This window comes from Martes martes (assembly GCF_963455335.1).
Source record: "Martes martes genome assembly, chromosome: 16".
Lineage (NCBI taxonomy): Eukaryota > Metazoa > Chordata > Mammalia > Carnivora > Mustelidae > Martes > Martes martes.
In genome coordinates, this window is record NC_137904.1 from 41,601,348 (window position 1) to 41,624,767 (window position 23,420).

Sequence of the window (23,420 nt, forward strand, 5' to 3'; positions counted from 1 at the left end):
GTCCAAGTGACAGGGTTGGCGGGGGAGGGATCTTCAGCGTCTCGGCATGGTCGAGAGAGTGGGCCCCGGGAAGTGAAGGCCAGGCCAAAGGCAACTGCAGCTCAAGGTTCTGAACAATGAGCCTCGCGTTACGGGTTGAGGCTTTTAGGAAACAATGGTCATCAGGGTAGGGTAGGCCTTCGTTTTACCACGTAAGCAGTGGACCAGGCCTAATCCCTCGGAGAGACAACAGTCCCCTAACCACAGCATGTAGCAAGGTGCCCCAAACCTGAGAAAACCCTCTGAACCCACAGCCCCTCCTGCGAAGACGGCCAAACCTTGGTCTGTAGGACTTCCAGCCCTCACCCCGGGCAGAGCAGAGCGGGCAGGAGAGAAGCTCCTCTGGAGGGGCAGGAGTGGGAACTTTGAGGCCTGAACTCAGCCGGCCGTGGTCACACAGTCTACAGGGCTTCTCCCCCGGCTCGGCACCTGGAAGCATCTGCCTGTGTAGCAACTGGCGACTGGACGGGGACCTGGAGCGGGTGAGGGTAGCCAGCCTCGGTGAGCTGACGGCTGCTGCGAGAGGCGGGCCAGGAGGCCAGTGGGGCCATCAGCTGAGCAGGTGGGGCGAGAGGCAGCAGCCGTCCTCTCACAGAGACAGGGACTAAGAGACTCGGATGGCTCCCAAGGCCACGCCGCTTCAAAGCAATGGAGGGCCGGCCGCAGCCCACCCGGTCCCCTTTATGTTCTCTGATGCTAAGGACAGTTTTACCTCGACATTCTGTACCCATGTTTCTCCTTTTCTAATTCCTAGACTAATTTCAGCCCCCAATACCTCCAAAAGGAGGTGAACAGGCAAAGATTGGGGGGAAGCGATGGGCTGACATTAATTGATAGGAGCGGCTCCGAGCAGTTCATGCTGCCTTATCTCTCTCTCCTCCGGATAGCGTGTGTCCGCCGGAGTCCGCGGGGTCGGTGATTAATAGGGGCGATCACTCACTGTCCGGGACGGCTGAAAGGCAGCAGGGAGGGGGCGGCCCTCCCCAGAACTGAGATAACAAGCAGCAGGAATAATGAGTGGTGTCACTCCACTTTTCATTTTGATGGAAAGTCATTACGGGAGTCAACGCCAGCGACAAAGAACCATGAATCAACTGCTCTGCTATGAAATTAAAATCGAATTGCCGGCCACCCCCAGCCCCTACCTTCCTGGGAAATGGGGATGGGTAGGTGGCTTGGGAGAGGGGTGCTGTCCTGGGCGGGGCTCTGCCCAATCACCACGCAGGCAGTTATGGGTAGCGAGTAGACAGGCGGCTGGTGAAGGTGACAACTCCTGTCTCCACCTTGTTTATCAGACCCTTCCTCCCCAAACCACATTTTCCCTCTGCCTGGAGGTAAGCTGTGATTAAAAGGAAAATACAGCTTTGCAGGCTCCAACAAGGCTGCCACTTGACGGGTCCCCTTGGGCTTCTGGCCTGAGTGGGGCTGTCTCACCTGGCCATGGAGAGAAAGGGGCCCAGCCGTCTCAGCTACCCCAGCCCCCCCTTGCTGAGCCACTTTAGATACTCAACTGGGGCCCTTCCTGTCACCAGAAGGCAAGGGGGACGTCCTGACCCTGGGGCTCCATAGGAAAAGCCAATGGCCTTGGGAGCCCACTGGATCACGGACCCCTAGCAAACAGGTGCACAGCCCTGACTCAAGGCCCCGAGCAGCAGAAACTGTCAGCAGTGAAGCAAGAGTCTCTTCCTTTTTTATTGAGTCCAACTAGATGATGAGCGGGCCCAAAACTATGGTTCCAGGCTGACGGGCCATAGGGCCCATCAAGACAGCTCCTTGCCAGACAGTGCAGTGGGTGTCAAGGTCACCATCTAGGGATGGCTCCCTCCTGTGGCTTCCTGGCCTCCAGTCGCCTGGTCTCTGGCCAGGAAGGGCCCTGCCCCATCGGCCCTGGCTTCCCACCCTCCTTCCTGAAGGCTGGGAAGATGGGCCAGTAGAAACGTCGAGAATGTCACAGAGAGGTTCCCATCAGGTTCACGGGGCGCCCATTGTACCTCTTGGAAATGTCAGCTTCAATCTGAAAGACAAGGGACACCCCATGGGCAGGATGCAAAGGCAAACGTGCCTCCTTCTGTAGAGATGGGGTGGGGGGGGTCCTCCCCCTCGGCAGGTTTAGCCTCCCCATCTCACCAGCTTCTGCAGCTCCCTGGTCTTCTCCAGCAGCAGGTCTAGCTTGGGCTCCAGGGCCGCCTGCTCCTGAAGTGCTTCCTGCTGCTTCTGCACCATCAGCTCCTTCTTCAAAGCCAGCAGCTGGGACTGCTTCAGCTTCTGCTGCAGAAACTCAGTCACACGGTCCACATACCTGCGCAGGGCACCCAGGTAAATGCATGGTGCAGTGGATGAACCTGGGCAGCCCCACTCAGCTGCTGGGAAAGGGGAGGCTGAGGAAACCAGATCCTAACAGGCCTCTCAGCCACCACGCCCTTCGCTCCCTCTCTGCAAGGCATGTGGCCCCTAGGTCCCCTGTCCTATTTGGGAAGCAGAGCCTGCCCGCACACCTCAGACCACCTCGTCCTGCCCCAAGAGGACCCTTGATCCCAACTGTGACAGAGATGCTAGGGGAGGCAGAGAAGAGCTCTGAGGGGTTGTGGAGAAGCGGAACACAAGGAGTCAGGGCTGCTCAAGATGGCGGCACCCCACCTCATGCTCCCAAACAGCCCCACATCAACAGGAAAGCCAGACCTTGGTGAAGCCAGGATCATAAACAGATGCTGCATTCGAAGACTGGTGAGCCGGCCAATCAGATCCTGCAGCGCCGACACCATGGTGAGCATCTTCTCTTTGGTCTGGCCCTGCAAGATGGCGGGAGCCAGCTGGAACTGGCTCATGGACAAGATGTCCGCCTCCTCACTCATCTCCACGGCTCTCTGGGACAAGAAGATCTCGAGCTGAGGGCAGAAGAGGATCTGGTTGAAACCCAAGAAGAGAATTCAGAGCATGAGCCCTCAGACTGCTCCAAATATAAGAATGAGATGGGAGGGTTGGATGCCGGGTGATGAGAGATTATTTCCTCTGAATACTTTTACTGCTAGAGATTTACCAACTACAACATGAGAACCCGAGGCAGCCTCCACTGCCACTCTTCTGTCCCTTCCCGCTATCTCAGCCCCCCACGTCCAGCCCTGATTGATACCTCTCCTTCCCCTCTGCGTGCGGCTCAGATAAACTAAGAGCACAGAAACTTGATGGGTTCTCTCTGCCCCAGTGAAGGTGTTTTCTCTCTGTGAGAGGAATGATTCAGTGAACAGGAACCCATGTCTGAGCTGGATTCCTGGATTAAGAAAAGGCTAGAAGAATCTGGGAACCAGCCACACATCTTGTCACTCTTATTCTACCAGAGAAACGTGATCCCTTTGTCCTCCTCTGCTCTGGAGGCTAAGAGGGGCTTCCCTGGACAGAGAGAGAAGGAACAGGTGAGGACTATGAATTCTACTCCATGAGATCCTCACCAACCAGCAGGGCCCTGGGAAGGGAATAGACGGAGATGAACACAAACGGGAAGGGTTCTCCCAGAGGATGAAGGTACCTCCATGAGCTCATCAATGAACTGATTGCGGGTCTCAGGGTATTCAAGAAGTGTTAGGGCATCTGGGCCCCTAGCAACACCTTCTGGAGCTGCCAGGAAGAGAGACGGAGATGTGATAAAGTTGCTGGGGACCAGAAAAAAAAAGAACCTCAAGTTTGAGAGGTTCTGATGGGTTCCTCTGGACACAAACTCAATGCACTAAAGCTACCTGCTGTCTCATCCCAGAGGGCCAGGGCGGAAGGGTTACCCTCTCCCATAGGTCCAGCCTGAATCAGACAATAGGACCAAAGGCCAGTCTGGGAGGACCACTGAGCTGGCGTCAAGGCCTGGAGGGGTCCCCTCTGCTCCAGGAGGCCACGAAGTTTCATCCTGCACCGCCCTCTAGTGGCTCAGATCGCTGCTACAGCCTCTTTGCTGTTGGGCAGGGGAGTCAGGTCAGACCTCCAAGGCCACTGGCCCTCCTGGAACCTCCCACCAGAAAAGATGACCCGTTTTCGCTATCTCAAAAGTTGTGAGCTTCTAGACTTGACTTTAAGAACTTCTCTCCATCCCCCTACTCTCACACCATCATCATGATTTTGAGAAAACAGCTGGATGTGTGGGCAGCCCAATCTTGGCAATGCATTGTTTATTTCTGGAGACACGGGGACCTCTGAGCACCCGCTTGGGCCAGGACTGCAGGGACGTGCGCTTACCCTGGGTTCCAGCTTCCAGCACCGTGATCTGCAAAGTGGCGTCATCTCCCCAGTCTATCCCATCACCCCCAGCTTCCTGCGTGGAAAGCAAAGAACCCCAGCAGAGTTGTAAAAATCTGCCCCATCAAAGGCAGCCAGAATAAACCAAAGCCCTAGGTAAGTTCAATGCCTGCACATTTCAACCGTGTGATGGACGTGCTGCCCTGAGGTTGGCGGCAAAGATGGCAGCAGGGACCATGTGTGCTGCTACTCTCATCCCTGCTTGGAGGGTAACCACCGGCCTTTCCCCTCAACACCTTGCCCCTAGATACCAGGAGAAAAGGGGTCAAACCTCTGATTCGTCCCTGTGGGAGCTCTGTCTCCCCTTGGACTTCACCTCGTCTGAGGGCTATGGACTTTGAGTCACATCTTTAAAGACAGACACCACTTCTCTCACCCCCAAAGCAGAGATCACAGAAAGTCCTCAGAGAGGAAGGCGTCCTAACCTTTGAGTCTGATTCCAGGGAGATGCCCCAGTCAATTCCAGCAGCCTGGGCAGAGATGCCAGAGTCGGTCCCTTCAGAAGCCACCTCTACTCCAAAGTCACCCCAGTCGATCTAGAAGGGAAAAAAAGTGTTAGTTCCCAGAAAGTGGGTGAAAGAAAAGGGGCGTGCCTCCCCAGAGGCCTCAGCCGCCCCTCTAGGGGGCACCAGCACACTGTTTCAGGGGCACCCCAAAGGACAGCCTATCTTCAGAGAGTTCACAGAACTGCAGGATTCCTAGTTCCAAGCCAAGCTCTTCCATACTCTGGGCTCCAGAAGGCTGGAAAAAAGGAGAACCCTCTGGGCCCTTCTAGCTCTGGGCTCTCTCACCAGAATCCCTCTTTCTTCCTTCTGGGGCTCTGCACTCAGGCGGAGGGGGAGCGGGGTGCGGGGGCCAAGGCAGTGGCTCTTGCCAGACTTGTCTTACCGCGTCTTCTTCTACCGGCTCAGGTGGCTCCTCGAGGTGCGGCCGCTCGACCACGGAGGGCTCGGTCCCTGTCCTCCACTCGTACACCGTGGAGTTCCCCCGCCTCTGCACGTAGCGCAGCATGGGCAACACCTGCTCCTCGGGGCTGCAACGGAGCGGCCGACTGAGCCTCCCACCGGGCCCGTGGGAAGCCCATGCCAGGCTCCCCTCCAGACAGATGCCCGAGGCTCCCGCAGGTGCACACGTGTGAACTCAAACTCAAATGGGATGTGGGAAAAACACAATCATAGAAGACAGAACAGCCAAGGAACACAGGTCAGCTGTCCCCTCCCCACTGGAGAGACACTGAGGTCCCTTACCTTTCACACACAAAGCCCACACAGGCCTGGTACAGGTCTATGGCTTCGCCCAGGGCCTGAGCCCCTGCCCCGATCTCGGCCAGCTGACTCGGCAGCTCCTTCACCAGGGCCAGCAGTTCTCTTCGGACATTGTCTCCCTGGCAAGGGGGAAAAGAGGAGGTCTGAGACGAGACAAGTGGGAGGCAGAGAAACTGGGCTTGGGGCCCCCCATGAGGCTCACCGTGACACCATACTGCTTGCACGAGTGGTAGAACTGCTCCCGCATCTCGGCTGCCCCCGCCTGGCCCTCCTCCTCCTTGCGGCTGTACTCTTGCTGCAGCTGCTGGCACCTGGCGATCTGCTTCTTCAGCGAGGGGATCTCATAGCTGACATTCCGAACGAGGAGGCTGGAGAGTTCCACTGAGGAGGGCCCAGGAAACTCACCCCAGACACCCAGGCCTCGAGGCAAGCATGCCCCTGGGACACGCTTGGCCTCCCAGCTCCTCCCCTCCAAGCCAGGGCACCTCACACAGTCATTTAACCTCTCTGATCCAGTCCTCCTCTCTAACATTGGGGTAAAAATATTTATCATGAGGATTAAGAGAGAGAATGCACATAAAACATGAGTAGAATTCCTTGCATTTAGTAGATGCTCGGTGAGTATGAACTATATTATTAGGACTTTTAGGAAACATACCCCAAAATACAATGCACCCTGTAATTACTCTCTTGGGCACCCGATGTGGACACCGGGTGACCCACGCCTCTTCTGCAGACAGAATCAGTCACGAAGAGGTTGGTGGGGGAGGACCAAAACACATGCCTACTGCCTGCCTGGTCTTCCTCCTCCTCCCAACACCCTCTGGGGAATTTCTTTGCCAACCTGGCAAACATTTATACCCCAGTCTCTTTCCCCACATGGACTGTGCTTCCTGGAAGCCTAGCGTCTCAGAACTTGGGGAGTGGGCTGCCCCACGGATGCCGGGCCTCCCAGGCTGGGCAATTTTACCTAGGTAGGTGTTGTCCTTCTCATACAGGGCTACGATCTCCTGCCAATCCTGGGTAAGGACAGAAACAGAAGTGAGCTGGAGTAGCGCTCAGCAACCACATCTCAGCTCAAGCCACAAACAGGGGAAGCTCCCCCAGCCTTCACATCACATGAGACCCAGAGCCCTTGTCCTCCTCCATCGCACTGGCTGGACCACCCATGTCATTTTAAGAATGTGGCACAAATGAGCGCTCCCAGAAGTAGCAGGCCTGAAAATGTAAACCCAGGGGTAGGGTCTATTTTTGCTCTAAACTTTGGGGATGGCGAGAAAGCTCAGGAAATAGTCTACGGAAGCCTCTGCGGTGGACCCTTAATGAGACCAGAGGCTCAGACCCTGGAGACAGGATATTTCCAGGTGTAACTCACGAGCTTGACCCACACTTGCCTTCATTCGCTGTGAAGAGTACCGGCCAAAAATATTTTTTGTGGAAGCTTCAGTGCCTTTGAGAAGGTCTACGATCCTCAGGCAGTGAAAGTAGTGAATGTCTGGAAAGGAAGGAAGAGCAAAGAATTTGGGAATTATAGTATCTTCCCCACCTACCTTGGGCACATGGCTGACTGGTGAATAGAGAATTTTAGCATGTACAGCTCTCCCCTTCAGCATGCTGTGCTGGGAGAAGCCAGCATCTGTACCCTCAAGAGAAATCTCTAGGGGTCAGCCCTACGGCTAAACAACAAGGGAGCAGCTCGGCTGATATACGGCGCTTCAGGGAAAAGGGGGCTCCAGCAGAGTGGCCCAGGGGCACTCACAGGATCCAGAGAGCAGCTGGGCGATCTCCTCGCTCTCTGGCATGTCCTGGATGGCAGCGTTGATCTTCTCTCGGATGCTCAACACCAGGTTCTGCCATTTCAGACTGCAGTGCCTTCTATCGACCAGCCAGTCTATGTGAGAAACCCCCAAATCACAGCATTTCCATTCACACAGCCGGAAGTCCATCACTAACTCAAGGGAAATGGGCTAAGACACTGGCTGAAAGCTGTACGCCTATTGGTTAAGGTGTGGGGATTGTGGGAATAAAGAGGGGCTCAAAGGGACCGCTGGGGTTAAATGGACTCCGTCACAGTGTGACTTTTACAGAGCAACTGCTTCCGTGCAGGGATAAAGAAAAACTTTAAATTTGGTCCTGACATCAAAGCGCCACTTTTGACCACTCTAAATTCTTCATAATATTTTTGCTTCCACGGGTAATTATATCTTTCGTACTGACAGGGGATGCTTTTCAACTTCTACTTCCTCGGGGCTGGGATTAACCATGACAATGGAAAATACAAGATGATTATGCCAAGTATCAGATGAATGAACAACGGCAAAGCCCCTAATACCCACAGCGCCCTAAGGACGAGATACCACTGGTCGACTCTCAACAGTGAAGTACCACCTACCACGAGAATACCAGCGCGACTGACCTCCTGGTCTCTGGGCCCAGATCTGTGTTTGTAGCAGAGGGTGTGGGCAGATGAGAGCCATGCACATTTCCTCAGTAGGAAGGAGCTAAGAGCTAGGCTTTGTGTTCAGATGGTCCTGCCTTCTAATTATCAATTTTTAAAAAAGATTTATTTGTGGGGTGGGGGGGCAGAGGGAGAGAACTTCAAGCAGACTCCCCACTGAGCACAGAGCCCATCATGGGGCTCAATCCCACAACCCTGAGATCATGACCCCGGCCCAAATCAAGAGTTGGACCTTTAACCAACTGGGCCACCCAGGTGCCCCTAATTAACAACTTTCTTAGGCAAGTTTCTCAGCCATACTGTGCATCAGTTTCCCCACATATAAAATGGGGAAAATAAGATACTGAATACAAGAGGGAATGAAGGTAAAACAAGGAGCACTGTGTCTGGCACATGGCAAGGATTCCATAAATACCAGTAAAAATCTTCGTTTTTACAATGTCGAGTGCCCAAAACAACACCTGGGAGAGCAAACACTAACAAATGGTATGGTCCTTTCCATAACAAATGATCAGCTCATACACCAGGAGTGCGCCTGTGCTGAAGAACTGGGACAAATCCAAAATGACATTGAAGCACCATTTAGTGGCCACTGCACAGGACTGGCTACATGGCCCACGGTGGTGAATTCAGAACCTTGTCCTTGTTTGACCTGCCAACTGGTCAAACACAGGGATCCCACCGTAGTTATCGGTTACACTCCCTCTGCTGTATTCCTTTAAAAATCTTCAGAAAGAAAAGTTCTGTACATGTCCCAGAACTAAAAGGGGATGAGGTAGTCAAACAGATGTCATCTTAATGACCAAACTGGCATCAAACTGATCAGTGCAATGAGTATTTTAAAATCCACAAGTTGTCCACTTGCCCTGGAAGGGTCATGATGAAGAGGTCCTTGCCTGGCTCTGAACTGAGGAGGTATTTAGATCAGATACAGACAGCAGGGAGATGGCCTGGCCACTCATTCCCAACTGGGCCTATGTCCCTCTTCCTCCTAAAATCAAAGGAAGATGGAAGGTTTTCAAAAGAAAGGAGAGGAAGTTTTTTTTTCATACAAAAAGCGTAGAAACTGGAACCTGACTCAAGCTCCAATTTCCTATCTGCCACGTAGTAGCTGCCCATCTTTAAAATAAGCCATTACTCTGCACCTGAATGATTTGACAACACGTGCCACGACTGTTATACAGTCGAGGACGCAGGTCAAGTACAGACTCTATGTATGGTTCCTTCCTGCTCCTTCAAGCGTGGCAGGTAACCACGGCTGGGAGCATAGGTCACGGCGAATGGTCAGCACCTCAACAGGGGCCTTGGGGTGTCAGGGCTCCCAGCTGTTGGTGACAGAGGGCAAAGGGCAGGTCCTCCCCCACAGCTGGGAGAGCGGGGCGTCCCCTCCTACCGAGCAGCTTGCTGGTCTGGATGTCGATGGGGACGTGCTGATGGTCCTGGAGGGAAACACGGCGGGGAACGGGGCGTGAGCGCGGGAAGGGGGTGTGCCACCCGCGCGCTCATTTCAGGGGCCCAACCGCCACCCTGTGGGGCCAGAATGATGGGCCGGAGAGATGGTCGCGCCCGGGAGGGAGGCCGGGGATGCGGGCCAATAGCCGACGGGCTGAATCAGTCCAGGGACCCCTGACCAGTCCCCCATTTCCCCCAGCTCCTGGCCCCACACCTGCATCTTTCCTCCACTTCCGCTTCCGGCCGGCGACTCAGGCCCGCCCCACCTACAACCAATCCGGCGCTGGTCTGGTTGAGCCTCAGTTTAGGCACGAACCGGCCTCCTCCGGCCACGTCGCCACCTTTCTCCGAGCCAATCGGGATGCGCGCTCCACCCCTGGCCCCACCCCTGGGCTCCGAATGGCTGAGCCCGGGAGGGGCGGGAGAATGGGAGACAGCCAATGGGAGACGCGAGGCGGGCTCAGGGCCGAAGAGGGGCGGGGACGCAGAGAAAAGGCTGCAGGGGCGGCGAGGTGGCGGCTGGCGGCGCCCGAGAGCTGGTCCCTGTCGCTTCCGGCCAGGTGGGCGCGGAGCCTTCGGTACAGGGATTACCCGTCCCGCAGAAGGGTCCTAGCGCCGACTCTGGCCACCTGGAGGCCGTTGGAAATGCCTCCTTCTGGCCTTGCCTCACTTTACCGTCTGTCGTAGTTTGTAGGTCTCTTGTGGGACTTGTCACACTTTGCCTTCCCGTTCAGTTTATCTGATAGACGTGTATTGAGCACTGCCTCACTTTACCGTCTGTCGTAGTTTGTAGGTCTCTTGTGGGACTTGTCACACTTTGCCTTCCCGTTCAGTTTATCTGATAGACGTGTATTGAGCACTTGCTCCATGGTGGGTGATTAGGGAAGGAGAAGGAGGCATCCCAAAGATAACCCCTAAATTGAGCCTCAAAGGAAGAGCTGCAGAAAAAGGGGTATGCGGGGAAGGGTGTCCCAGGTGGAGGAAACTGCACAAAGCTTTGGAGGCCACAAACAGCAAGAAGGGTGCAAGGAACAGGCAGCCAGGACTGGAAAGTAATTGGTGGGGCCCTGCGCAAAATGAAAGTGCAGGGCCCTTTTTAAATTTTTTATTATTTATTTTTTAAAATTTTTAAAAAAATTTTTTTAAAGATTTTTATTTATTTATTTGACAGACAGAGATCACAAGTAGGCAGAGAGGCAGGCAGAGAGAGGAGAGGAAGCAGGCCCCCAGCTGAGCAGAGAGCCCGATGCGGGGCTCGATCCCAGGACCCAGGGATCATGACCTGAGCCAAAGGCAGAGGCTTTAACCCACTGAGCCACCCATGTGCCCCATAGGGCCCTTTTTAAAAAAAAATGGAAGAATTTCAAGAGGGCACTTGCACAAGTCTCACACTGCTGATGCCAGCGGCGGTGACAGCTAGCCAGCTTATGTGCAGTAAAGGTTTGAGGCAAGGAATGGCCAGTGGGGAGACTGTAAAGGTGAAAAAGTGCTATCATAGGGAGGAGCCTCATTAAGTAACGTGGACTTCACTCCTGCAGACGGAGAGGAAGGAGGTTTGCAGGGCTTGAAACAGGGAGGGCCCTATTCCGACTGACTGCAAGGAGAGTGGATTCATGGGTGATAAGACTGGAGACGGGAAGACTGTCAGGAGGTTATTATGCAGAGGTTAGGGCTCGACCTGGGACAAGACCTGAGGAAGAGGGGAAGGCTAGACTTGATTTTAGAGGGAAACTGACAGAACTTGGCCATCAAATGGCCATGTGGATGGGGGAGATAGACAGCAGTGATGAAACGTAGGTGGTTGGATTGGGAGGGCCACCGCCTGCGACAGGGATGCAGGCATTGGGAGGAGGGCATCTTGGCTTTGAACTCACGTGCTGGGAGGCCCCCACGTGAAAAGTAGGCAGGAGACACTTGGGTCTATAGCTTTGGAGTTCAGGGGAGCGCTGGGGCTAGGGATACAGCTTTGGAGAGCCACAGGCTGACAGATCTGTAATCCGAGCAGTAGCTGAAGCTTCAGGAGGATGTGAGACTGGGCAAGAAATGGCTAGAGGGGGGAGACTGGGTGGGCCAAGGAGACCCAGGGCTGAGTGTGCCATTTGGGGCCCCTCCCTTTCCAGGATATTAGCTCCTCCCTGAGGCCCCACCTGGTTTTTTCTAAAGGACCACACCCCCACCCTAGCCCCCCTCCCCCCCTCACCCCCCACCCTCCGCCCGGGGCCCCAGCACAGCACTTGGGACCCAGTAACTTTATTATTGAGCTGCATGGTGTGGTACAGCAGTGAGAAGACCTAGATTTCTGCCCAGTGTGATCTTGGACTATTTCCATAACCTCTCTGCCAGCCAGTTTCCTCAATGTGGAGATAGCATCCATCCCAATTATCTTTGTATTTCTGTGTATAGGCTTAAATAAATAAACTAGATGTATGTAACTCTTTACAGTTTGCAACATGCTTTAATATATCTCTCATTCTTTGTAGACTCGTGTGTGTGTGTGAGAGAGAGAGAGAGAAACATTAGTCATCATTATTATAAAATGGGTTGAAAGATTTCCCTGGAAATGGCTCATAGGGCAGAACCAGGGGCCTCTTCAGGGCTCTCTCAGGGGAATTTGGCTCCCATCTCAGAGGCCTGACTCAGGCTGAAAGAATTTCTGGGGCTCCCCTGCGATTAAACGCACACTTGCTGGGCTCCAGCTCTGTGTTTCTGGCTCCCTGGGACATCCCAAGAAGCATGGCCCTGCCCCACCCTCAAGGTGCATCCTTCCTCCTTGAACCAACTGGTGGGGCAGGGCAGGGCAGGGTGAGTTGGTGGAGGCAGGGACCACCAGTACGTCACCCCACCCACAGTGCTCCGGGGGGTGACTCATGTGGAACAGAAGGAGGTTTGACAAGCGCTGTGCCTTGCTGCTGACCTCAGCTCAGGGTGGATGCCCCAGACAGCATACACTGTGGACTCTGGGCAGCAATCTGCAGTGTTTGTCCTTTTCCAAGGCCAGAGGGAACCTCAGGGGGCCTATGGGCAAAGAAGCACGTAAGTGGTCTGCTCTCCAGGGTGTCCGGTCCTTGGGACTGCCAGCTGTTGGAAGGTGGTGTGTGGGGTGCTTCTGCCTATGAGTCTCACAATTCTCTGTGGATTTAGCAGATGAGACACTGGGGAAAGGGCAGTACGTTGAGGGAAGTGCAGAAGGACACAGCAGGCCTGCCCAGGGGTGCATGTGGGCTGCCTGACTGTCCTTTGTTGTTGTTGTTGTTGTTAGCTTCCTTGGGAAGTGACAACCGTGTGCCACATGCCTTACAAGCCTTATCTCATTTGATCCTTCCAACAACCGTATAATGTGGATACTACTGTGAGCCAGAATTTAATTTTTTTATTTTTTTTAAGATTTTATTTATTTATTTGATAGAGAGAGATCACAAGTAGGCAGAGAGGCAGGCAGAGAGAGAGGGGGAAGCAGACTCCCGAAGCGGGGCTCGATCCCAGGACCCTGAGATCACGACCTGAGCTGAAGGCAGAGGCTTAACCCACTGAGCCACCCAGGCGCCCCATGTGAGCCAGAATTTAAAAGGTAAGGGAGCCAAAGCTAAGTTCAGTGACTTGCCCAAGGTCATACAGCTGGCATTTGGTGGGGCTGGGATTCAAACCCAGGCCTGTTTCGCTTCCCAGCCTGCCTCGTTGTTCTCTGTGGGATGTGGCTTCTCCCTCAGCCCTACCCACCCCCTTCACTGGGCTCAGCCACCTCAGCACTCAGTGTTGGGTCTCTCCTCCTTCACCTTCAGCCTGATTCCCACTTTCTCCCGTCGTTGTGCCAGATACTTGGATCTCCCCACCCCCAACCACAGTCCCTGTTCGTTCCAAAGTTCTTTCTCACCAACCCTCACTCTGGGCAAAAACACCCATTACTTATCGTCCTACAATAGCCATAAAAAGGCTTACTTACCCTTGACATTCAAATAATCCATTTCTTTTATCCAACATCAGTTATTACTTTATGGTCTGTGTTTCCGTGTGTTTGCTCACAACCATACTGACTGGGGTGTGTACGTGTATGTGTGTGTGTGTGTGGTGCATCTGCCTGCTGGGCTGAGACCCTGGAAACTCAGCAGCCTCAGCTGGGCTTCTTGGTGTTTGTAGTGTGGTTTCCGGGTGGTTTTTCTTCACTCTGTCTCCGTGTCTAGTCTGTGAGGACCTTGCAGGCAGGGAGCACCGGTGTGCGCATGCCCACAACGCCAGCACCTGTAGTGTCGGGTGACACTGAACGCCAGGTGCTTTAATGGGTCCTCGTGAAGGAAGGAATAAGAGGTGTGGCGTGTGCAGGCAGGCAGTTAGTAATGAGTGGGACCCTCGGGGTCACTCGGTCTGGGGGGAGGGCTGCACCTTCCCCAGCTCTTTTCTGCATCCCTTCTTCGACAGCTCAGGACCCAGAACCAGCCCCCATGAACTGCTCGAAACTGTAATCCAATGGGGCCCTGGGTTTCCGTGCCACAGTAGGGCACCAAGGCCCTCCGGGCTCCCGAGGTGTATTTTACTTGCTTCACTCAATGAGGACAACTTTCTGAAGATAGGCACGTTGCATGCTTGTACGTGAAATATCATGCTTGAGCCTGGTTTTAGGGAGGTGCATTTGTTTTATTTATTTATTTTTAAAGATTTTATCTATTTAGTTTAGAGAGAGCATGTGCACGTGAGGGCACGCCGGGGGAAGGGGAGGGCAGGAGGAGAGGGAAGGAGAGAGAATCTCAAGCAGACCCTGCGCAGAGCGTGGAGTCCAACACGGCGCCCGATCCCACGACTCCGAGACCACGACCTGAGCTGAAATCAGAAGTCGGCAGCTCAACTGACAGAGCCACCCAGGCGCCCCAAAGGAGGTGCATTTAAACGTTAACAAAATTATAAAGCAATAAAGCGGCCTGCTTAAAAGACATTCACAGTTTATAGCCTTATCTCACACTGCGCTCCCAACACCGCTCTTCCCAAGAAATAAATCTGCCGAGGGCCAAGGTTGGGCGGGACTTCCTAGGCTGGTCGCTCTCAGCGGGGGTGGGCCCGAGCCTCCACATCCCACACCTGTTTCCGGTGACCTTCTCCAGTGGCAGGCCACAGGTGGGTATCCACCGAGTCCTGCCCACTACAGTTCGCACTGGGATGCCTTCTCCACGGTAGGGGTCGGAGAACAGGATTCTGGCTCCTCTGGGTCCCGGGCAGCAGAAAGGCCTAGATTTGGGGGTGAAGGGGAAAGGGAATGACTGCCTCTAGTAGGAGCCCTTCTAGTACACATGGAATTGGGGCTATGACCCTTGTTTACTGCACCCCAGGTTGGGGCCCATCCCACCATCCCTCCAGTCTCACAGGGAGTGTGAGATAAGGCTAAACTGTGAATAAGGCTGGGATGAATGTTTAACCTCTTCTGGTGTCTTCTAACTGGGCATCTGCTCTCAAAGAGATGCGGCTTTCAGAGAAAGTGGCAGATCTAGAAATCTGTGGGCACCTTCCTGGGACAACCACGTATACTTATTTATTTATTTTAAGATTTTTTTTTTTTTTAAATAATCTTCACATCCAGTGTGGGACTCCAGCCCACAACCCCGAGATGAAGAGTTGCATGTTCCACCGACTGAGCCAGCGAGGAGCTCCAGCTGTGCACGCTTCATACTGGAGGCAGGAGAACCTTGCAAAATCATATCCGCAATTCACATAAATCCCCGAGAAGATGAGCATGAGCAGCAAGCCTGCCGTAGCTGAAATCACAAGTAAAATAAATGGGTTTTCTCTCACCTGACCTCCAGGAAGTTTGGTGGGAAGAGTGGGACATGGGCAACAGGCTAGATTAAGAATTTCTTAGTGTATGGGGCGCCTGGGTAGCTCAGTGGGTTAAGCCTTTGCCTTCAGCTCAGGTCATGATCTCAGGGTCCTGGGATCAACCTCTGCATTGGGCTCTCTGCTCAGCAGGGAGCCTGCTTCTCCCTCTCTCTCTCTGCCTGCTGCTCCGCCTGCTTGTGATCTTGCTCTCTCTGTCAAATAAATAAATAAAATCTTTATTAAAAAAACTCTTTAAAAAAAGAATTTCTTAGGGTAAAGACAGGACTTCTGGGGTGCCTGGGTGGCTCAGTGGGTTAAAGCCTCTGCCTTCGGCTCGGGTCATGATCCCAGGGTCCTGGGATCCAGCCCCGCATTGGGCTCTCTGCTCGGCTGGGAGCCTGCTTCCTCCTCTCCCTCTCTCTCTGCCTGCCTCTCTGCCTACTTGTGATCTCTGCCTCTCAAAGAAATAAATAAAATCTTTAACAACAACAACAACAAAAAAGACAGGACTTCTGTTTCTCATTTGTGTTGTGTTGTAAAGCTTGAATCAAATCCCTGTTACATCAGTGGTAGATAATTCTTGGCTCAAGGAGCTAAAATTCTCTAACAGAGCCAAATATATGACTAGATCATTACAATACTATATATGTATATATGTGTGCACATACACATATATAATCAATTCTGGTGAGTATCATGTTAATTAGAAGCATATGAGCAAATTCTGTAGGACCAAAACAATTTCTGGTGGCATAGGAGGCATTGTAATCAATTTGGGTCTTGAGGGATGAATAGGAGTTTGTCTTGGTTTACCCAGGAGGCTGTTGCTGACCAAGGGAGCAGCATGCACTCCTCATCTTACCCTCCTGGGCAGGTTCTGCGCCCAGGAAGGTAGGCAGAGAAAAGGACTAATGAGAGTATTCATGGAGCGGTGGGAGAGGCCCATCCTAAGAGGGCCAGGCCCCAGAGGTTCCGCTGTGGGCCATGGGGGAGGGTGCCTTGAAGGACTGTCCACTCGAGGCAGGGGGGCTGTTTTGGAAGGAGGGGAATACGAACTCACAAGGCCATGAAAAGCTGAACCGAGTAGAAGCAGGGTTGGAAATGATAGGGCAGGTTTGCTAGTTGGTTAGTTTGGGAGTTGATTGCTGGGAGGAGGAGCCCAAGGAAACGGAGAATCGTCTGCCTTTCCTCTACCCAGTGACCCGCTCAGAGCCTGGCATATACCTACTCAGTCCTTGGAGGAAGGTAGCTGCGCAGGTGGATTGAGCATCGAAGCTGGGCAGCCCCAGGACAGGCAGCTACAGGGCCCCTGATCGTGCAGCAGATTTTCCCAGTCTCCAGGGGTGTAGGCACAGAGTGAGCTGCAAAGGCAGCCCGGGCCGGTGGTCAGTGATCAGGAGGGTGTGTGCACACACTCTGCATTCTTACCTTACCCTCTCTCACCACCTCACAAATACAAATGCCCCCTTACCCCTCTGCCCATGTTCGAGGGTGGTTGGGTCTGAAGAGGCTGGCAAGGCAGGGCCAGTGACCCACCTCACCCCCCCTCTTGATAAGGGGCACTTCAGGTCAGGAGGGAACCGCAGCCCCCCACCCTGTGCCCGCCTGAGGAGCATTGAGCTTTGGGGTGGAGCGGACAGCCTGGGAACCGGTCTGCCAACCAGTTTAACCAGGGACTGGTTTCGACTCGGGAGTTCAAAGGAGCTGGGGTGTACCCGGTCCCGCCTGGCCAAAGGGAACAGCGGCGCTTAACCCTTTCCCGGTTGTGCCTGGGGCAACATCCAGGCACAGTCCGTGCTGGAGAGGGTCTGAGCTTCTTGGAGACATGAAAGGGGTGAGGGTGACCTTGGCTATGGTTGGGGGGGCGTGCAGCCAGGCCCACGAGAATGGGGAAACAGGAGAGAGAGGCTCCCTTGTTTCTCCTGCCCCAGACTTCCCTTGGGGTTTCCTTTTCCCGTCGAGGTGATCCCTGGAGGACCCTGGCTTCTGGGTGGGTGCAGGGGCACTGGGATTGGATTTCTGGGGTAATGAATATTCATCAGCCAGATCCGGCCTCTGCTTCTGTTTACTTAGCCGGGAGGGGCTGGGTTTCAGGTTCACCTTGACTCCCGGAGCCGCAGTGGGGCAGGTACCCGCCGCTGCACCTGTTTCTCTGGCACCTGACGCACAGCTGCTCCCATCCAGATCTCCTCTCCGGAGCCTTGCCTGGCGTGGAACCCTGGGGGCACCCCTACCTCTCCCAGCCTCCCGCCCGGGCAGCTGCCACACTCAGCTGCTTCTCTAAGGAAGGTCTCACCTCCAGCCCGGAGCAGTCAGGATTACAGGTACAGGCAGAGGGAGAGCGGGTGGGGAAACCAAGGCACAGAGCACAGTCAGGGCACCCAGTTCTGCCTCCGTGGCTGACAAGCCTAACTGGGAAGGAAAACCCAGGCAGGCCGGCTCCCATCTCTCCCTAGGTGGGCAGGCAGAAGTCAGACTCATCCCACTGGCTCTTGGAGTCATTCCAGGCCTCCAGCAGAGCTCTTTCTGGGAAAGTTTTAGTCCCGAGCAGTTCTCCGTTAACGCTTGCTAAGCAGGAGCCCAGCCCCCAGCCTGGAGGATGTTTCTGGCTATCTGGTGGGGATCTCCCTGTTCCCCTCCAGGGTACCCCAGTCTTATCCAGAATGGAGAAGTGCCATCAGGGCCCCTGTGGAGGGATATGGGGGGGGGTTCTGGGTGTGGTCTTAAAGCCCCGAGTGCCTCCTCAACTCCCCTCCACCCCTCCACCTCCCACAGTCAATGGTTAACTTGTTCCAGCTCAGAGGGGGCCTGGGCCAGTCTGAGCAAGGTCCTTAGAGCAGTTCACAGAACTCAGTCAGGGCGGTGGGGCCTGTCCTAGGCTGGCCACATGCATGCCAGGGGGCTGGCAGTCCTAGGGGAGGGGGGCAGGCTGTCCCGCAGGCGGTCTGTGGGCTCTGAAGCCTTGTAAATGGCAGAAGTGTAGCCAGCACCCTCTGGGCTGATTTCTATCATCCCCTGGATTGCAGGGCCCCAGGGCAAGGGCCCAGCCCTCAGCTTGGTCAGCTAAGGGCCCTGCACGCAGGCTGATTGCGGGGGCCACCACATGTCACTAAATGCTGGATCCGCTTGAGATCCCAAGTACACCTCCAGCCCCCAGCCCCCTCCGGCCTTCTGTGAATCAGCACAGCCATGCAGCAGTAGCTGTATTGCTCTTTCTAACTTTCCACAGCTTTTGATATCACAGCACTTTTTTGATGTAAAGCAAATCAGATGTTATACTGCTTTGGGGTGGCTCACTACTGAAAAGGGTCTTATGGTTTGGTTATTTTGTAAAACAAAGAATGGTTCTCCAATTGATCTGTTCTGTTCAGGCTTCCATTGTCAGTCCTGCTGAAAAGGGGCAGATACTCTTTTCCGGTGCTTGTCTGTCCTCTCGGGCAGAAGGGACCGCAAACGGCATCTTAGACCAGAGATCAAGGCCAACAGATGCCTTTGTGCCGTGGTGGAAACCCCAGGGCAGGGTCTGAGGGCTATTCCAGTTTCTCCAAGGTTTATTGCTAAGTTCCCGGTGATCTGTCACTTGCTTCATTCCAACGAGAGAGAGTTAAGCCCCATGGGAGCTGATTGGCAGGAACTGCTAGAGCAGGTGTGTTTTAGCCGCAGGGGCAGAAGCGCTGCCCCCCAAGGGGGTGGGCAGTCAGAGGGTTACTGTCTGGCTCACCAGCTGGATCCTCCACTCCCTGAGTTCCTCCCATCCAACCTGGGATGGGCGGTGGTGGGGTCACGAGCCCTGCCCCAGACCAGGCAGCAACTGAGGCACCCACAGGCCAAGCAAGTGCCCCCCCCCCCCGAGCTCCTTCCAGAAACCCATTCTGGAACACCAAGTTCTGTGCAAGGTTGTGCTAAGCCCAGGTGGGGCAAGCTGCCAAAGCAAACCTCTCAGGCCGTCCCCTTCATGCGCTCGCCTCCCCAAGGTGCCCTGGAAGTGTTTACCCAGCCACTCTCACCCCCCTCCTTCACTTTCTAAGTGGGAGCTGCACAAGATCTCCCCTGGGCTTCTCCGGCTACTTGAACTCAGCCAGAGGGACAGAGCAATGTAGGATCTGCTTCCCAGATGAAGAGGCAGGAAGGAGTCCATCAGGCATGCGCCCTGGGCATGGGGCTGAGTATATGGGAGGAAAGGGGACAACAGCAACAAGGGGCCCACAGAGGCAGACATTCAACCCATTCCAAGCCTAGGTCAGCATCTTGTTTCCATTTTCCCCCAAATTTGATTTGCTCTCCCTCTTAAAAAAAGAAAAGAAAAGAAAAGAAAAGAAAAGAAAAGAAAAGAAAAACAAAACAAAACAAAAACCACGCTTATTATGGAATATCTAGAAATCAGAAATAAACCGGGAGAAAACATCCTCTATTCCTTCTTCATAAAGAAGACCACTGTTCATCATTTGTCATATTTCTTTCTGGTCTTCTCAGAAAATGTAGTTAAGAACATCAGTTTCTAAAAGGAGGTAATCTATTCATCTGTGCTCGGCCCACCTGACTATCTAGCTTTCTGGAGTATGGTGGCTACTGCTCCACCCCAGGACCCTTCTCAGCTGCATGCAGGATCCTGAGAACCAGCCCACCACCCTCTCCAGGCCCAGAGATGCCTCGATTTCTCATCCCTCTGCCTGCCCTTCCTCTGTTCGGAGCTCCTCCAATCTGCTGTCTCCTTCCTCCGTCTTAAACGACCCCCCTGGCAATCATGTCCAGGCAGCCTTGTCTCCCAGAACTCCCACTAACTCAGACAGCAACTTTGTGGAAATGAGTAAAAGATGAGGCCATCTCCGTGTCAGGCCTCTTCACGGCAGGGCACATGGCTTGTCAGTGGAGAAGCCTGGATGTCAGCCCCCAAGCCCCATCCCTGCTGGGTTCCTTGTGAAGAGTCAGCCTGTGATAAGTATATCTCACGGGCACCTTGTGACCCCAAAAACCTCCCTCCAATTTTCAGCTCTTCTGCAGACTCCTGTGCTCATGGAAGCTAGGTGGGGAAAGGAGCTGTCCCTCAGTGATTATTACCGTTACCATGTATTATTTTGCAGAGCACGCCTCCCTCAGAGGGCGGGGATTCACATTAGAGCTAAAGGTTAGCACTGGAAGGGACAGGTGAGGACCCTGAGGTCCAGAGAAGCACCTTGCCAGAGGTCACAAGGCTGGTGCAGTCCCAGGACTCCCCTCCCCACCCCCAACCCTGCCCTGAGGCTCCTCCCACTTAGAAAAAAAAAACTGACAAGACTCCACTCCCGTCAGTCCCCACTAGGAAGTCCAAATTACTCTCCAAATCATAAATCCTATTTATTTTGTAATGAATTCTAAGCAGAATGCACAGGGTGTTTCAGTCCATCCAATGTCAGCCTCCCATTCCCCAGATCGCTCTTTCTTCTCGTATTGTAGTGCTTATCTGAACCCTGGGATCGTTGGGCCCCACCTTCAATCCTTTCAGACCTGGACTCTTTTTTTTTTTTTTTAAAGATTTTATTTATTTATTTGACAGACAAAGATCACAAGTAGGCAGAGAGAGGAGGAAGCAGTCTCCCTGCTGAGCAGAGAGCCTGATGCGGGGCTCGATCCCAGGACTCTGGGATCATGACCCGAGCGGGAGGCAGAGGCTTTAACCCACTGAGCCACCCAGGTGCCCCTCCGTCAGGCCTGGACTCTTAAAACAGCCCATGATTAGGAGCTAGAGACAGTTGTTCTAAGGCACCTCCCTTCTCCCCACTGACCCCTTTCACTGTCCCATCGTGTTCCTGCAGAAAGCCCCACCCTCGGCTCCGGGGACGGCCATGACCGAAGTCGGCTGGTGGAAGCTGACCTTCCTCCGGAAAAAGAAATCTGCTCCGAAGGTGCTGTATGAGATCCCCGACACCTATGCTCCAACGGAGGGCAGCGCCGAGCCCCCTCGGCCTGAGGGGGGGGACCCCAATGTCAACTATAACACCCGCCTGGAGAAGATCGTGGACAAGAACACAAAGGGCAAGCACGTCAAAGTCTCCAATTCAGGCCGCTTCAAGGAGAAGAAGAAAGTTCGGGCCACGTTGGCAGAGAACCCCAACCTCTTTGATGACAGGGATGGCAAAGGACAGTGAAGGAGGCCAAGGAAGACCCTAATACCTCCCTACTCCTGCCGTCAGCCGGACCTGCGACAGGAGCTGGCCACGCTGGCCTCCTTGGCCACAGCTGACTCCGTGGGGCCCTTGATGCCTGCTGGCAGGCAGGGTCTGGTTTTAGGTTTGTATTTATGTGCCCCAGCTTTCTGGAAGGTCTGGGTTCTCCCAGGGTCGTCCCACGTCCCCAGCACATACAAAGGCACTCCAGTCTAAGGATGAGAAGTCCCACGCAGAAGGACAGCCCTCCTCAGAGCCGTGGCAGTGCCGGCAGGGAGGTGGGCATGGCCAGGGGTGGAGAGAGGGGGCGGACAGACTTCACCTCCTCCGGTGGCACAGGGTCAAGGGTGAGTTTCGATTGCTGCTCCCTCTACTTTCTCTACCCACAGCTGTTCCCTGGACCAATTCTAAGCGTGACTTTTCCAGAAGCCACATGATGGGGTGGTTTCCTGGAGCTGGAGGAGGGGGAGACCCTGAACTTGAGCTTACCTCCTCCCACATGAGGGAAACTTCCTGGAACTTTGCCCCTAGGTGTGCAAGGAGAGGAGGACACTGGCACTCTCCGGGGGCTGGGTGTGTGTGTGTGCTGCAGAAGACCAGGTGAGGGACCCCACAGGTTCCTGCACACATCCTCAAAGGGACAGTGCACTGGCTCATGGGTCCAAATTCAGGGAGTGGCTAGGGAGGCTCTGACGGGACCTAAAAGCAGCCAGCTCTCTTTTCCCCTCCTACTGGTATTTAAGAAGGACGAGCCCCAGAGATGAGTCCTGGAGCCTTGAATTTTGTTTAAAAAAACAATTGTAGGTTTCTGTCTTTGTAATAAACAATGCTGCAAAAGCAGAGAACCTATTTATGCTTTGTCTTACATTTCCTGAGGACTGTTTCTCATGCCTTTACTCCCTGCATTTGAGTGAAGTGCTTAGCGTTCCTTTCAAGCGTCAGGAAGGGTCTCCAGGGGGCGCCTGGCTGGATCAGTCGACAGAGCACGTGACTCTTGGTCTGGGGGTTTTAAGTTCGAGCCCCATGTTGGGTCTATAGAATACTTAAAAATAAGATCTTTTTTTTATAAAGATAAAGGGGTCCTCAGTATGAAAATATAGCAAAGGTAGGGGCTAGTTTCAGCTAAGTGGTCAACAGAGAGAACATCAGGGACTCCACGAGAGTAGAGGAGACTTTGGTGACTAACCCCACAGTTGCGGGGGTTTGGTTTAGGGTCAGGACTCAAATTCTCGTTCCACCGATTAGTCACTGGGCATTTGGGGAATACTTTTTTTTTTTTTTTTAAGATTTTATTTATTTGTCAGAGAGAGTGAGCACAGGCAGACAGAGAGGCAGGCAGAGGCAGAGGGAGAAGGAGGCTCCCTGCTGAGCAAGGAGCCCGATGTGGGACTCGATCCCAGGACTCTGGGATCATGACCTGAGCTAAAGGCAGCTGCTCAACCAACTGCGCCACCCAGGCGTCCCTGGGGAATACTTTTTAAAAAATGCTCTCTAAACCTCAGGTTCCTCTCCTGTAATCATATCTTTTTTGGGGGAATGGTCAATATTAAATGCCCCGTAAGTAGTCCTATGCTCAGTGCTCAGTTAATATGGGTGTGCTCCCCCTTCCTTTATTAAGGAGCTCCACCATAGCCCACAGCTTCTGGTTAAGGAAGAGGAAAGAGTGTGCTCCCTGTGCTGTTAGATCCAGATCTTTCTCAGGCCCCAGGAGCTGGGAGCTAGAAAAAATTGGACACATCTCTGGAGTTCTTGGTGGGAACAGGGAGAAACCAAGGTGGCCACTAAACAATGTGGTCATGCAGCTTCCAGGTCAGTTTCTTGCAGGCTGTCGGGCCACTCCACCCCAGGGAGTGTTGCTCAGGAAATTTATTACCAAAACAAACAGAACCATACAAGGGGGCCTTTGTTGGGTGGCCTCACCCAGGCTAGGGGGAACTGTAAGGATGAGTGAGGGACACCAGGAGCTGGAGGGAGGGAAGGTGGGCT

At 53.9% G+C, this 23,420-nt stretch overlaps 2 protein-coding genes across 4 annotated transcripts; one reads left to right on the forward strand and one right to left on the reverse strand.

The window, feature by feature from the left end:
- Nucleotides 1-1,298: 1,298 nt before the first annotated feature.
- CDK5RAP3 (CDK5 regulatory subunit associated protein 3) lies at nucleotides 1,299-9,796 on the reverse strand. 3 transcript variants are annotated; one of them, XM_080827564.1, is made up of 15 exons: nucleotides 9,707-9,740; nucleotides 9,434-9,479; nucleotides 8,906-9,031; nucleotides 7,342-7,473; nucleotides 6,977-7,077; nucleotides 6,553-6,601; nucleotides 5,785-5,963; nucleotides 5,565-5,701; nucleotides 5,206-5,350; nucleotides 4,743-4,853; nucleotides 4,258-4,333; nucleotides 3,563-3,651; nucleotides 2,719-2,924; nucleotides 2,167-2,338; nucleotides 1,299-2,053 (listed from the first exon to the last, which is right to left on the reverse strand). In XM_080827564.1, exons 4-15 carry the CDS (start codon nucleotides 7,382-7,384, stop codon nucleotides 1,988-1,990), a joined length of 1,374 nt encoding a protein of 457 aa, XP_080683690.1. In that variant the 5' UTR covers nucleotides 7,385-7,473; nucleotides 8,906-9,031; nucleotides 9,434-9,479; nucleotides 9,707-9,740; the 3' UTR covers nucleotides 1,299-1,987. The 3 variants fall into 3 exon arrangements, with proteins under 3 accessions (XP_080683690.1, XP_080683689.1, XP_080683691.1); XM_080827563.1 differs by lacking the exon at nucleotides 8,906-9,031 and having other exon boundaries at nucleotides 9,707-9,796; XM_080827565.1 differs by lacking the exon at nucleotides 8,906-9,031 and having other exon boundaries at nucleotides 5,785-5,929; nucleotides 9,707-9,737.
- Nucleotides 9,797-17,413: 7,617 nt separating this feature from the next.
- On the forward strand, nucleotides 17,414-22,282 carry PRR15L (proline rich 15 like). The gene is made up of 2 exons (XM_080826822.1): nucleotides 17,414-17,615; nucleotides 21,084-22,282. The coding sequence occupies exon 2, from the start codon at nucleotides 21,114-21,116 to the stop codon at nucleotides 21,414-21,416; it is 303 nt and encodes a 100-aa protein (XP_080682948.1). The 5' UTR covers nucleotides 17,414-17,615; nucleotides 21,084-21,113; the 3' UTR covers nucleotides 21,417-22,282.
- The last annotated feature ends 1,138 nt before the right edge of the window (nucleotides 22,283-23,420 follow it).

Bases quoted from the DNA above. Each gene is read 5' to 3' on its own strand.
- CDK5RAP3 (XM_080827563.1), bottom strand. The intron at 7,474-9,433 runs GTAGGAGGGGAC...TTTCTCACATAG, and splicing joins CCAGACCAGCAAGCTGCTCG to ACTGGCTGGTCGATAGAAGG. The intron at 4,334-4,742 runs GTTAGGACGCCT...CTTTCCACGCAG, and splicing joins CCCTGGAATCAGACTCAAAG to GAAGCTGGGGGTGATGGGAT.
- PRR15L (XM_080826822.1), top strand. From the start codon at position 21,114: ATGACCGAAGTCGGCTGGTGGAAGCTGACCTTCCTCCGGAAAAAGAAA.